Source organism: Vulpes vulpes, chromosome 1 (genome assembly GCF_048418805.1).
Source record: "Vulpes vulpes isolate BD-2025 chromosome 1, VulVul3, whole genome shotgun sequence".
Taxonomy (NCBI): Eukaryota; Metazoa; Chordata; class Mammalia; order Carnivora; family Canidae; genus Vulpes; species Vulpes vulpes.
In genome coordinates, this window is record NC_132780.1 from 140,892,218 (window position 1) to 140,906,402 (window position 14,185).

The 14,185-nt window shown below is 36.3% G+C and overlaps 1 protein-coding gene and 1 pseudogene across 6 annotated transcripts in view; one reads left to right on the forward strand and one right to left on the reverse strand.

Moving 5' to 3' along the window:
* The window catches only part of POLH (DNA polymerase eta), a 36,557-nt gene that overhangs the window by 7,354 nt on the left and 15,018 nt on the right, over positions 1 to 14,185 (forward strand). For 3 of the 6 annotated variants that reach the window (XM_025990976.2, XM_025990977.2, XM_072732530.1), the window contains exons 2-4: positions 266 to 406; positions 634 to 768; positions 3,721 to 3,938. In XM_025990976.2, the coding sequence (XP_025846761.1) occupies positions 270 to 406; positions 634 to 768; positions 3,721 to 3,938 (490 nt within the window). In that variant the 5' untranslated portion in view covers positions 266 to 269. Of the gene's footprint in view, positions 1 to 265; positions 407 to 633; positions 787 to 3,720; positions 4,103 to 14,185 lie in introns of all 6 variants that reach the window. The other 3 variants (XM_072732538.1, XM_072732540.1, XM_072732532.1) reach the window with 2 other exon arrangements.
* Positions 9,567 to 10,141, reverse strand: LOC112914124 (small ribosomal subunit protein eS26 pseudogene; annotated as a pseudogene).

A 14,185-nucleotide genomic window follows, 5' to 3' on the forward strand; every position in this document is an offset into this window, starting at 1 on the left:
ATTATCAAAAAAAAAATAAGGTAAAATTCTCTTTAGAATGAAAAAATAGGGAAGACTGAGGAGACATGATGACTAAGCTTTACTACCTTCCTAAAATTGTACCAATTTACTTATTCTTTTCCTACCAGCAGTATATGAAAATGCCAATTTCATTATTGTTAGTATCCACCCTCATGATAACTCAAAAATGGAAGAACAGAAATAACAGTTTTCCTTGGCACTTTGGATTAGGTATCTTTTCTGACCATAAAATATTGTCTTACAGAAAAATGGCTACTGGACAGGACCGGGTAGTTGCTCTAGTGGACATGGACTGTTTTTTTGTTCAAGTGGAACAGCGGCAAAATCCTCATTTGAGGAATAAACCTTGTGCGGTTGTACAGTACAAATCATGGAAAGGTGGTGGGTATGTATCATAATTATTGTAACTGTAAAATATTTTGATCCATGAGAATACATGGCAGCATGTTAGGTCCTATTTTTGAGATTTCTGAACGGCTATGTTTGAGATGGAATAGTGGCATCTGTGACCAAAAAGTTTCTATTATGTTAAGTTAAATGTTATTTTTGTTTGTGGGAATCATGTAATACTTTTCTGTTTCTCTCTCTCTCTGTCTCTCTCTCTAACCCTAGAATAGTTGCAGTGAGTTATGAAGCTCGTGCATTTGGGGTCACTAGAAGCATGTGGGCAGATGATGCTAAGAAGTTATGTCCAGATCTTCTACTGGCACAAGTTCGTGAGTCCCGTGGGAAAGCTAACCTCACCAAGTAAGAAGATTGCTTAGGGTAATGGAAGAATTGGAAATAATATTCCATGAGACTAGGAACTGATGTTTTAAATTTGCTTTGTGTAAATAACATTTGAAAAAGTTCCCTTTGGACAGCCAGCTTTTCTCTATGAAATGAAAATAGATTTTGATGCTGTGTTTCAGGAACAGTGCAGAGTCATTATAACCTGTAACAGTTGCTGCTCTTAACACCCTTTCGGTTCCTTAATTATTTAAAAATTGGCTTTATAATTAAAACAACACCAATTCCCATGTTCTCAGGCCAAAAGTCTGAAATGTTTGAAGTAATTAAATTGACTAAAACTAAGTTTTTCCAGGGAAGGATGAGTCAAACTGACATTAAAGTGCAGTATCTAGAATTGCTTGCCTGAACTGAACAATCTCAAAGGAGATTACCTACTCTGTGTTCAAAGTGAGCTGCTGCTCCCCCAGATTTTAGAACATTAGTCTTAGAATGGAGACATATCTGGTCATTAGCCAAGTTAGAGGTAAGTACAAGCACCAGCCATTATAATAATCCTAATAGTATATACTGAGGATATGTCCTATGCTAGCCTGTGTTAAGCTCTCCATGGGCAAAATCTCTTAAATTTTAAATTATAAGGTAGGTTCTAGTGGGATGCCTGGGTGGCTCAGCAGTTGAGCATCTGCCTTTGGCTCAGGGCATGGTCCTGGTCCAGGAATCGAGTCCCACATCAGGATCCCTGCGGGGAACCTGCTTCTCCCTCTGTGTCTCTACCTCTCTATCTGTTTCTCTCATGGATAGATAAATAAAATCTTAAAAAAAAAAAAAAAAAGAAAGGGGATCCCTGAGTGGCGCAGCGGTTTGGTGCCTGCCTTTGGCCCAGGGCGCGATCCTGGAGACCCGGGATCGAATCCCACGTCGGGCTCCCGGTGCATGGAGCCTGCTTCTCCCTCTGCCTGTGTCTCTGCCTCTCTTTCTCTCTCTCTGGGTGACTATCATAAATAAATAAAAATGTAAAAAAAATAAAAATAAAAATAAATAAAAAAAGATAGGTTCTAGTATTACCCCTCACCTCCATGAAGAAACAAGTTTTAGAGAGGTTAAATAAAATCACACAACTAGGAAATAGAAGGCCAAGGAATCAGGGATTTTTTTTTTTTAGATTTCAGTAGCCACGTTCTCATATTAAACTTTACCGTGTAATATGGTGTGTGTAAGTCTTTGGCTTAAGACTGGAAACATCCCTGAACTCACCTATGAATTACAAGTCTAAAGTTGACGTGCCATGAAACCTATTCACCCTGGAGTTATTGCCAGAAGGCAGATTTGACTGAAGATTAATATCTTAACCCTAAAGTGAAATTAATTCAGTTAATGGACATAACACTAAACTGCATCGAATAGAATTTTATGATGATGAAGACCGTGTAACTTCCCAGAAATATAGTCGACTTCCGAGTCTGATTTCAAAAAGCCATGTGCTTTAAACTGGATTGTTTATTTTACTCTTAAAATCTTCATCAAATAGGGATGCTTGGGTGGCTCAGCATCTGTCTTTGGCTCAGGGTATGATCTCCAGGTCCAGGATCGTGTCCCACATTGGCCTCCCTGTGAAGAGCTTGCTTCTCCTATGCCTATGTCTTCACCTCTCTCTGTGTGTCTCTTATGAATAAATAAATAAAATCTTTTAAAAAAATAAAATCTTCATCAAATAATGAGCAAAGCCATGTTTACCAAGTTTAGGAATTAGTGTATAGACCAGAATTACTAAGACCTGGCAATTTAAAATTATTGTTTTAATAATTAACTTATGATACCAGCTTATAAAATATGATTTGCAGAAATGTATACACATGAAATTTATCAAATATTTTTAAGATACTTTGGAATAATTTGCTCAAGCAGCTGTGAAGGAACACCAACTACTATGATAAGGTGTTCTTCCCTCACTCTGTGTGTATCATGTTCTCATGCTCTTACACACACTTGTACTTTTTTTTTTTCCTTTGAGGTCTGATTATCCTTTGTCCAGCACAAATAATGATTAAAAAAAAAAGCCAAATATTTCTCTAATTCTTTTGAGGATTTTTTAGGACAATAATTATAGTAGTTTTTATAGATGTTTTTACGAAATGGTGTAAATATTTCCATTTTTATGATAGATTTACCAGGAACAAAGCAGGTTCAAAGCAAAGAAAATATGCACATATTGCCATAGGAAACTAGCTATCTACAGCCAGAAGAGCTACTTGTTATGTTTTAAATAGAAGGTATACGTGGTAAAATGGTATCCCCCAGGGAAGGCTGTTTATCTTCAGCTTGGTAATTTGAATGTTAGTATACCCAGAAGTGATTGGACTTGGTTGGTTGGATGTGTGTGTGTGTGTATATATGTGTGTATATATGTAGCAAGGACCAGCTCACATGCTGACCCAGCTCCCTGTTGAGTGAAGTATAAAATCCATGTCAATTCTGTTAACTTATAGTGAGAAATACCATTTTAAGGAAGACCAGATACTTGGGTCCATGAATCAGGGCAATGTTTCCTGTAAGTTATCTCTTATTTGAAGACAAAAGTGGAAGCAGAAAATACAATGGATGTATGAAAATAACAAAAAGAATAGGTGATCTTGGTAAAACGTCATTAAAGCATTTCTTTCCTCTTTGGAGAGATCCACAAAAACATGTTTATGGTTTGTATGCTTTCCACCTTCATAGTGCTAGGGTCACTAAACATGTTTGCCTCCATGGTTCTTCTTTTTCTTTGCTTCTGTTATTGAACATCTGCCTGCACATTGACCCCTTCGTTTACATTACTATCTGATCTCTGCCAAGCCATTCCTCCCTTTAAGGAGACCTTACACTGGTTATGTATATGGTTTCATTATAAGATGGAAGGATGGGGGCTAACAATCTCAATGTTGCCTTCATTTATTGCCTACACATGATAATCCTTACACTTTTTAGGTACCGGGAAGCCAGTGTGGAAGTGATGGGGATAATGTCTCGTTTTGCTGTGATTGAACGTGCCAGCATTGATGAGGCTTATATAGACCTGACCAGTGCTGTCCAAGAGAGACTACAAAACCTGCAGGGTCAACCTATCTCTGCTGACTTATTGCCAACCACCTACATTGAAGGGTTGCCTCAAGGCCCTACAACAGCAGAAGGGACTGATCAGAAAGGTACTTCCATTGCATCATAATTGCTTCTGCTTCCTGCTTTTGGAACCTGCTTTGCTTGGTCACACTGATCCTTCTTGGATTGATTGAAAGGAAACTTAAACAACAATCTGAACGAATCACAAGGACTCACATGGAAGGATATACAAATTCTCTTATCTTTCCAGGTATATGGATGTTGAGAAGCTGTGAAATCTGTATGAAATCAGGTTTCTCTTTAAATATAACTGAAGCAGGTTAGAGTTCTAGCAGTAGACTGAGCACGTCTGTCATTTGTAGGTTAATTTATAGTATTGTGACTTGGTTTCTTTATCATTTAAGTTTTTTTTTAAGGGGGACCTCAAGGACAGGGAGTTGAATGTCACTCAAAATTTCTTATCAATTTATAGTAAAATATTGGGGCACCGGGATAGCTCAGTTGGTTAAGGTCATAATCCCAGGGTCCTGGGAATGAGCCCCACACAGGGCCTCCCTGCTGAGTAGGGAGCCTACTTTTTCCTCTCCCTTTACCCCTCTGCCTCCCCACCCCCAGCTTGTGTGTGTGCTCTCTCTCTCTCTCAAATAAATAATAAAATATTTTAAAATTTTCATAGTAAAATATCAATGGGTTGTGCAAGGTCTCTTGTTTTATTTTCCTTACTTTCCCTTTCATAATGATTCCCCCCACTTCCTCCCTACCTGACCCACCCTTTGGTATGCACTGATGTATCTGGTATATCTTTTTGAATTTGTATATGTCTTTACAAATTGTACAGTGTTGCTTTGTGTATGTGCTTTTAAAATTTGTGCTTTTTAATTAAAAGATAGTATTGTGTTATAGATCTCATTCTTATTTTTTTTAATTTTTTAATTTTCCACTATTGTTAACATACCAGGTAGATCTCATTCTTTTTCTTAATTTTCCTTCAATGGTGATTTTATAGGTCTTTCCATGTAGTTGTATTTATGTGTAATTGATTGCTTTTATTGCAGCTTAATCCATGGTATGGATCTATCATGTTTACAGACCAATCTTCTAGTGATGAACTCATTCGTTACTTCTTATTTTTTACTGTTTATATGATAAATGTCCTCATTCATCCTCTTCTGGACCTATGCAGAGATTTCTCTGTAAAATGTTTTCAGGAGTGGAGCGCTAGGTCATACGGCATACACATATACTTAGTTTGACTCAGTACTTCCAAGTCGTTTCCCAGAATGGCTGTAGCTGTTACCCTATACCTGAAGTACACAAGAATGCCTATTGCCCTCATACCACACCAGCAATTAGTATTTTCGAATGTTTAAGAATATTTTCAATATGATGGCTATAAAGTGGTATTTCATATTTTTGGTTTATTTAAATTTTTATTTCTCTATCAATTGAAGTTGAGCATTTCTTCAGATACTTGTTAGCTAATTGAGTTTCTACTTTGGTGAATTTGAATTGCTTATTTATAATCTTCACCTAGTTTATCATTGGACTTTTTTTTTTTTGGCAAGAATTCTTTGTATATTGTGGTTATTAGTTCCTTCTGTTTTTGACATTGCAAATATCTTCTCCCAAATCTGTCATCCACAAACTTTATTTATGCTATACTTTGTTGAATAAAATTATTTTAGTCCCTCAGTTTTCACCTTATGCTTTATGCATTTTGAATCTTGTTTTAGATATCCATTTCTACTAGAAGTTTATAAAGACATTTATTATAGAACCCATCTTCCCAACAATTACTTATTAAGTAATCCATTCTTTCTCAATTTCCCATGTAATACTAGGTCAATTTCTGTAGTATCCTATTTGTCTGCTTCTACTCCTGCTCCAGAAACACACTTTTTATTACTGTTTGTAGTATATTTGATAGGGATTCCCCTCTGCTTTTGTTTTTCAAAATTGTCTTAGGTATAAATGTGCCTTTGTTGCTCAGTGTGCATTTTAGAATATATTAGTTGAATTCCTCAAAAAATTGTGATGGGATTATATTGAATTTATATATTACGGATTTATATATACAGAGAATTTATATATTACATTTATGTATTATAGAATTTATATATTATATTGAATTTATATATATTTATATACTACAGAATTTATATATTAATATATTTATATATTATATTGAATTTATATATTTATATAATTAGTTATATATATTACAGAGGATAGGGTTTTTTTTTCTTTTTTCTTTCTTTTTTTTTTTTTTTATAGGCTCCATGCCTTGTGTGGAGCTCAGTGTGGAGCCCAGTAAGAGGTTTGAACTCAACAACCCTGATATCAAGATCTGTGCTGAGGGCAGCCTGGGTGGCTCAGTGGTTTAGCGCTGCCTTCAGCCCAGGGTATGATCCTGGAGACCCGGGATCGAGTCCTGCGTCAGACTCCCCGCATGGGGCCTGCTTCTCCCTCTGCCTGTGTCTCTGCCTCTCTCTATTTGGGTCTCTCACAAATAAATAAATCTTTAAAAAAAAAAAAAAAAAAGATCTGAGCTGAGATCGAAAGTCAGACACTTAACCAGCTGAGCCACCCAGGTGCCCCAGAGAGGATAGTTATCTTAACGTTAACTTATGCCATCCATAAACATACCACCAATCTTCTGGTCTTCATTTGTGTCCCTTTGTTTTCTTTTTCTTTCTTTTTTTTTTTTTTTTTTTAAAGATTTATTCATTTGAGAGAGAAAGCAAGAGAGCAGAGGGAGGAGAAGCAGGCTTCCTGGAGCCTGACATGGGACCCAATCCCAGGACATAAGGATCATGACCTGAGCCAAAGGCAGACATCTAACCACCTGAGCCACTCTGGCCCCCTTTTTTTTCATCTAAGCTAAAAATTTTTATCTGTTTTAGTATTTTTACTTCTGAAATATGTAATCCGTTATATTTTCCTTTTTTTCCTCATCTACTTTTATTGATACAATATATATCAATATATATTATAAAGCATATATAGCATAAAGTGGACAAATCATAAGTGTATATACCGTGACTAATTTTCAAAAAGTAATCCCACTTTTGTAAGAAACACCCAAATCAAAAAACAAAATGAGAACCTTAGAAGACGCACCTGTCTGCACCTCCAGTCACTATCTGTTCCTCTCCCCCTTTTCCTATAGTAACCACTGTCCTCATTTCTACTTAATTTTTAAACTTTATAAAATTGAAATCATACCGTGTATACTTGAGTCTGCTTTCATTTGGTCAATACTGTTTTTGTGAGATTCATCTATCCTGTTGTATGTAGTTTGTTTACTTTCATTAGTGTGTAGTATTGTATTACGTGAATATGCCACAAATTATGTGTTCTGCTGTTGGATATTTGGGTTGATTCTAGTTGGGGGCTACTAAGACTAATAATGCTGCTATGAACATTCTTGTAAATATCTTTTGGTGAACAAATGTATGCATTTCTGTTGGGTATATGATTAGAAGTGTTCAATTGGAGGGTTTGCCTAAAACCAGTTTTAGTTTAATTGTAGTCAGCTTTAGTAGGTACTACCAATTTTCCAAAATGGTCATACCAACTTATAATCCCACTAGTAGCATATATGAACGTTCTGGTTGTTTCACATCCTTTTAACACTTGTTTTTTTCTCTTTTGCATTTTAGCCATTTTGATGTGTGTGTAGTGTTATCATTGGTTTTAGTTTTTATGTCCCTGGTCTTAATGAAATTGAGCACCTTTTGTAAGTTTATTCACCATTTTGATATCTTCTTTCATTAAGTGTACCTATTTAAATCTTTTGTCCATTTTTGTTGTTGTTGGATTATCTTGTCTCATTCATCTACAGGACTTCTTTATATAGTCTGGAAATGAATCCTTTATTAAATATATGTATTGCAAATATATTCTGGTCAATGGCTTGTTTTTCATTTTCTTACTGGTGGCTTTTGACTAACAGAGGTTCTTAACTTTAATTTGATACATGTATCTTTTTTTTCCTTTATGGATAGTATTTTTTATGTCCTAGTAGAAATACCTACCTCAAGGTTATGAAGCAGGTCTGCATCTCTTCTCGGCCTTTTGGCTAAGATCAAGTGTATGAAGCAATTCTGCTTTTTCTAGAAGCTTTATTGTTTTGCTTTTCACATGTAGATTTATAATCCATTATGTGTGTGTCTGTAGGGGGTAAAATAGGAAGAAATTCTTTTTTTTATTATGTGATCACAGATCACCACAACAAATATAACAATAATGAAAAAGTTTGAGCTATTGTGAGAATTACCAAAATGTAACCTAGACACAAAGTGAGCAAATACTATTGGGAAAATGGTGCCAATAGATTTATTTTATGCAGGGTTGACACAAATCTTCAGTTTATAAAAGCGCATTGAAGCAAAGCACAATAAAACAAGGTGTGCCTATAATTTGTATGATAATGCTTTTAATAAAATGTACTTGAAGGTTAAAAATATTTTCTTAAAATTAGGGCAACAAAAATTTTGGTTTTGTGGTAATAATTAGATTATAATAACTCTCAATGCCAGATCTAAAAGAATCTGGATCGTAAATTTTTTTAACCAAATATCATGAAATGAATTCAGCTGGATCTCCCAGACCAAAGAATTTGGCAGTTAGAGACTTTTCAACAGGGTATCTACAGTTTTTCTTAAACATTTTCTAGTACTTTTCATAATGGCTATCTTCAAAAAGTATCTCCTCATCTGTAACATGTACTTTTAGAACTATTTTGTAACATTCTTATTCAGAAGTGCCTTTTCAGTAAAAAGTTTTGCATGCTGGCTATAAACCAAAAGGAAACTGAATACTAACCTATAGCAAGTTAACTTCTTATGGAGGGAAACTTAAGGCAATCTGTAGATTACTTGTAGATACAGTAAAGATTTGTTCAGAAAGAACTTTAAGAGAGTTTAGCTTCTCGTTAAAGTGAATTTCCCATGGGTTCCATGTTGAGAATAAGATATAAGATACAAAGTTTATTTTTGTCATGGAACAGTTGTATAACAAATACGTTTTTAATATTTTGTGAAGGGTAGTAGAACTGCCCAGGGAAGCTTGTGAGAAAGACCATTGAGGAATTATTTTATTCCTCATCCTGATAATAGCAGATTTTATCAAGCTGGAGGCTACAAATCCTTAAATTCATTCAGGAAAATACAGTGGACAATAAAAATGTGCCACTTAAAGTAGGCAAAGTTATAATACATAAACATTTGTTGACGAAATATGTCATGATTTTCTTTTCTTTATTATTCTGGGACCAGAGTCAGAAATTTAATGATGGGGTACCTAGGTGGCTCAATCAGTTAACTGTCTGCCTTCAGCTCAGGTCATGATATCTAGGTCCTGGAATTGAGCCCCACATTGGGCTCCCTGCTGCTTCCTCCCTTCTCCCTCTGCACCCCCCACTCATGCTCTCTTGCATTCTATCTGAAATAGAAAGGAGAGAGAAAGAAAAAGAAAGAAAGAAAGAAAGAAAGAAAGAAAGAAAGGAAAGAAAGAAAGAAAAAAGAAAGAAAGAAAAGAAAGAAAAAAAAGAAAAAGAAAAGAAAGAAAAGAAAAGAAAAATGTCATAATAAGGAAAGTTTTTCTTGGTCTTAGGTTTGTGTACCACAGTTTACTGTGTGGCTAATGCTTTAAAACACTTGATTTGTTTTTTGTTTTCTTTTGTTTTTAAAGTATAATCGCCATTTATTTTGTTTAATTTTTTTCTGGAGAACACTTTTTCTTCAGTCCTTAAGGACTCAGCTCCTTACATGTTTTTTAGTGGAGGTGGTGGGGCAGTACCTGCAGGTCTAAATCAGGGTGGGGGTGTTCAGTCCCTCCGTGCTTCTCAAGAGTGATTCCTGACTACCTTGCTGTGGATAGCACAACTCACGCAATAATGTAGTTTCACATACAACTTGGGAAACATAGGCGTGGAAGACACTCACTTCGGAAATGTCCCTGATGGCAGTGGCCTCTGCTATGTTCCAAACCACAAACTTCTTAGTGTCTTATACTTGGGCACACAATGGGTGCAGTTGGTGCAGTGAATAGGCTGCATGTGGCTGCAGCCATTTTTGGCACAACCATTATTTTCTTGGTCATCTTGGAAGCGGGACGTGAGAGAGCTGGATTTGGTTATTTCATTGGTATTTTTGGCTGCAACTCATTGTTAAAGAGCTCCCTGGTTGAAGATCATAGTATATACCTTCATTGGTGGCAAATCTTACCCCAACTCAAAGGGACATGCTCCTCTGTCTTCTATACCTTTTTTCTTACCTATGTACATTTTTATTAAAAATGCCAATGTTTATAAAGAAGTCTTATTTCTGTATGTATCTGTTGCTTTAGTGTGTCCAGATTAAGTTTCCAGTTGGAGTGAACCATCTTTGTATTTATAGTGCTCAAAACAGTGCAATGCCTAGTAAATGGTTTATGATATTTCATATTCCTGGGTCTTCACATGATGTGTGCAACCAAACCAAAAAAACTGATAATGGGAATTAGCTGATCTAAGTACATATAATCTTCCAGAAATTATTTTTCATGGATGTGACATATTTTGCAGCTAGGGATTTGTGATTTTTGATACTAAAGTTTCTGTTCAGCTTTGCCATCCTGCCTTTTAATACAAAGCTGGCAGTCCTGCTCAGCCACACTGTGTTTCCAACTTATTTTCTGTGTCTGAAATAGTTACATGTATGGAACGTTTTAAATGGTAGGATTACTTAAAAATAATACTCCAAAACTGCCAGAGTGATATATTTTCTTTCAGGGCCATTTTGTAAGTAGTTTGTATTAGCTGAGGAACTCCTTAGTTACCACCTTCCTTTGCTCTTTATTTATGTTTAAGCATATATTGAACCTCTGAATGCCTATGCCGTGAAGCAGTTGTGTAGTAGTATAAGAAATTATAAATCATTGTTAAAGATGAGAGTCATGGGGGTTGGAGCCCTCCCCTCCTCCCCCCGATGGCTTTGAAGACATAAGCGGCATGCCATATTGTGAGAGGGCCTTTGGAGAAGGCCCCCATGGCTAGGCTCTGAGAGCTGCCCTCTGCTGATAGCCAGCAAGAAGATGGGGACCAAATTCTGGTAATAACCAGAGGTAGCTTGGAATACACTAATCAGTTCATAGCATAGAGAAGGGCACACTTAATTTCAGTACAGGATCTTTTTTGTAGTTAGGGTACCTGGAGTTGTAGATTATAGCTACAGGTTTATCAGCTTAACCCCATCAATAGCATTTCTACACACTAAAATTTAAAATAGGAAATTGAAATTTAAAAAGCCATATTATTTGTAATAGCATTAAATCATGAAATTATTAGAGATAAGTATGTGAAATATATGTGAAAAACTAATTTAGTAAAAACTATAAAATATTCCTGAGAAATTAGATGAAATAAATGGAGAGGCATATCATGCTCATGCATCAAAAGACTAAATATTATTAGAGCTCAAGTCTCCCAAAATTGACCTAAGATTCATTGCGTTCCCTCCTAGACTCACAGCAGGATTTTGTAGCAATTGCCAAACTGAAAATTTGTATGGAAATGCAAAGGATGGGGTACCACCTGGGTGGCTTAGTTGGTTAAGTGTCCAACTCTTGATCTCAGCTCAGGGCTTGATCTCAGGGTCATGAGTTCAAACTCCACGTGAAGCCCAATGTGGGGTATGGTACCTACTTAAAAAAGATTTAACTATAAATTTACAATAACTAGGGTAGTGTAGGGATCCCTGGGTGGCGCAGCGGTTTGGCGCCTGCCTTTGGCCCAGGGCGCGATCCTGGAGACCCGGGATCGAATCCCACATCAGGCTCCGGGTGCATGGAGCCTGCTTCTCCCTCCGCCTGTGTCTCTGCCTCTCTCTCTCTCTCTGTGACTATCATAAATAAATTAAAAAAAAAAAAATTTAAAAAAATAAAAAAAATAAAAATAAAATAAACATGATTGTTTCATCTCTTAAAAAAAAAAAAATAACTAGGGTAGTGTAGTGTTGGTGTAAGATAAGACAGAGGGCAGCCCTGGTGGCTCAGCGGTTTAGTGCCGCCTTCAGCCCAGGGCGTGATCCTGGAGACTGGGATCGAGTCCCACGTCGCATTGCCTGCATGGATCCTGTGTCTCTGCTTCTCTCTCTCTCTCTCTCTCTGTCTCTCATAAATAAATAAATAAAATCTTTAAAAAAAAAAAAAAAAAAAAAGATGAGACAGATCCATGGTACAGAATATAAAGTACACAAGTAGATTACCACATTTTTTTTTTTTTTTTTTGGTCAGTTGATTTCCACAAAGCTACTCAGATAATCCAGTATGAAAAGGAAAGTCTCTCAGTTCTAGTGGGCATTTTATACCAAAAATTGCCTGAATCTTCTCCTGCTAGTCCACTTCAGTGTATCAGAGAAAAACCAAAATGGTACAGATTCTTATCAACTACAGAAGGAAACAAATGCTGCTTATCTTTTGTGGCCCTGTTACAGGATTGTGATATATTACTTAATCTGGGAAAACAATAAGGAAGAAATCTAAAGCAAAGAAAATTTAGCTCTAGTAGTTGAGACAAATGCCCAGAAATCCTACAATTTCAATAAATTAATATTTTTTGTTTCCCAAACCTAATTAAAAAAATGGTTTTAAAAGAAGGCTATCATATTTACTGTTGCTAATATATGCAAGGCACTGTGCTAAGGACCTTTAGTGAAATTATATATATACATTTACACATGTATGCCCATATACACAAATTATATATAATTCTCACAACAATCCTATGAGATACAGTACGTAAGCTCATGTCAGACAACGAAACTGAAACTTAGAGAATTAGGAACTTGTTCAAAGTCAATAGTTTAGTATAAAGTTAATATTTGAACACTGCCTTACTGCAGAATATTCTTTTAACAATTATACTATATGGTTACAGATAAGAGCTAAAGAACTTTAATGGGGCACCCCAAAGTTAGCTAAACAAGTTGGAGAAGACCACATGATAGATGAGACTTGAATAAGACCTAAAGTATAGATAATATTTAAGCAAAGAGAACAGACTTAAGAAGATCAGGGCAGCCCGGGTGGCTCAGCGGTTTAGCACTGCCTTCAGCCCAGGGCATGATCCAAGAGACCCGAGATCGAGTCCCTGCATGGAGCCTACTTCTCCCTCTGCCTGTGTCTCTGCCTCTCTCTCTTTCTCTCTGTCTGTCATAAATAAAAAAAAAAATAAAAATAAAATAAATAAATAATTAGGGAAATAGAATAAGTGATGTCTTAAGTTTGAAACATCATATGTTCTGGAAATTTGGGGTTAATGGAAGATTAATTGAAAGGCCAGACGGTCTTCAGTGCCAGTTTATAGAGTTGGTACTTTATTCTGTAGGTGTGAGAGAGCTAACAGTTTTGAACAGTATTTGGTATTTGAGAATATTTCATTCATGAGCATTTTGTAAAATGCATTCAGGGAGAGGGTGGTTTAGGAGGTAAGGTGGTCTGGGCAAGAATGAAGAAAACCTGAATAAAATACGGCGGATTGCAATGGATATTTGAAATTGGTTTTGTTGACTAATTAATGGGGAATGAAAGAAAGGATCCCAATATTATTTTAATTTTGAACCCTTATTAGAAACAGGGAGTTGTGGGGTCCTTGGGTAGCTAAATCAGTTAAGCCTCCAACTCTTGATCTCAGGGTTGTGAGTTTAAGCTTTGTGTTGGGCTCCCAGCGTGGAGCCTACTTTAAAAAAGAAAAGAAAAGAAAGAGGGGCGTCTGGGTGGCTCAGTTGGTTAGGTGTCTGCCTTTGGCTCAGGTCATGATCCTGGGGTTCTGCGATCGAGTTCCATATTGGCCTCCCTGTTGCAGGGGAGCCTGCTTCTCCTGCCCCCTCTCCCCTCTGTCCTCTCTCTCATAAATAAAATCTTAAAAAAAAAAAAAAAAAGAAAGAAATAGGGAGTTGTTTGGGAAAGAATATTTGAGAAGGAAGATATTAAAAGATTGATTTTAGTTACGTTTAGAAAGTATAGTGAACCATAGTTTGAAACTATAATGAAAAATTCAAGAAGAGTTATTCTGTGGGGAGGTGGAGATAAAGGATTAGAGTTTAAGAGTTTGGGAATAGAGGGGATGCCTGGGTGGCTTTGTGGTTAAGCGCCTGCCTTTGGCTCAAGTCGTGATCCCCGAGTCCCAGGATTGAGTCCTCCATCAGGCTCCATCTGCTTCTCCCTCTGCCTGTGTGTGTCTCTTATGAATAAATAAATTAAATCTTTAAAAAAAGAGTTTGGGAATAGAGATTAAGATTTGCTTGTACTCAGCATAAGCAAATTGAAATGTAAGTCAGTACCAATTATT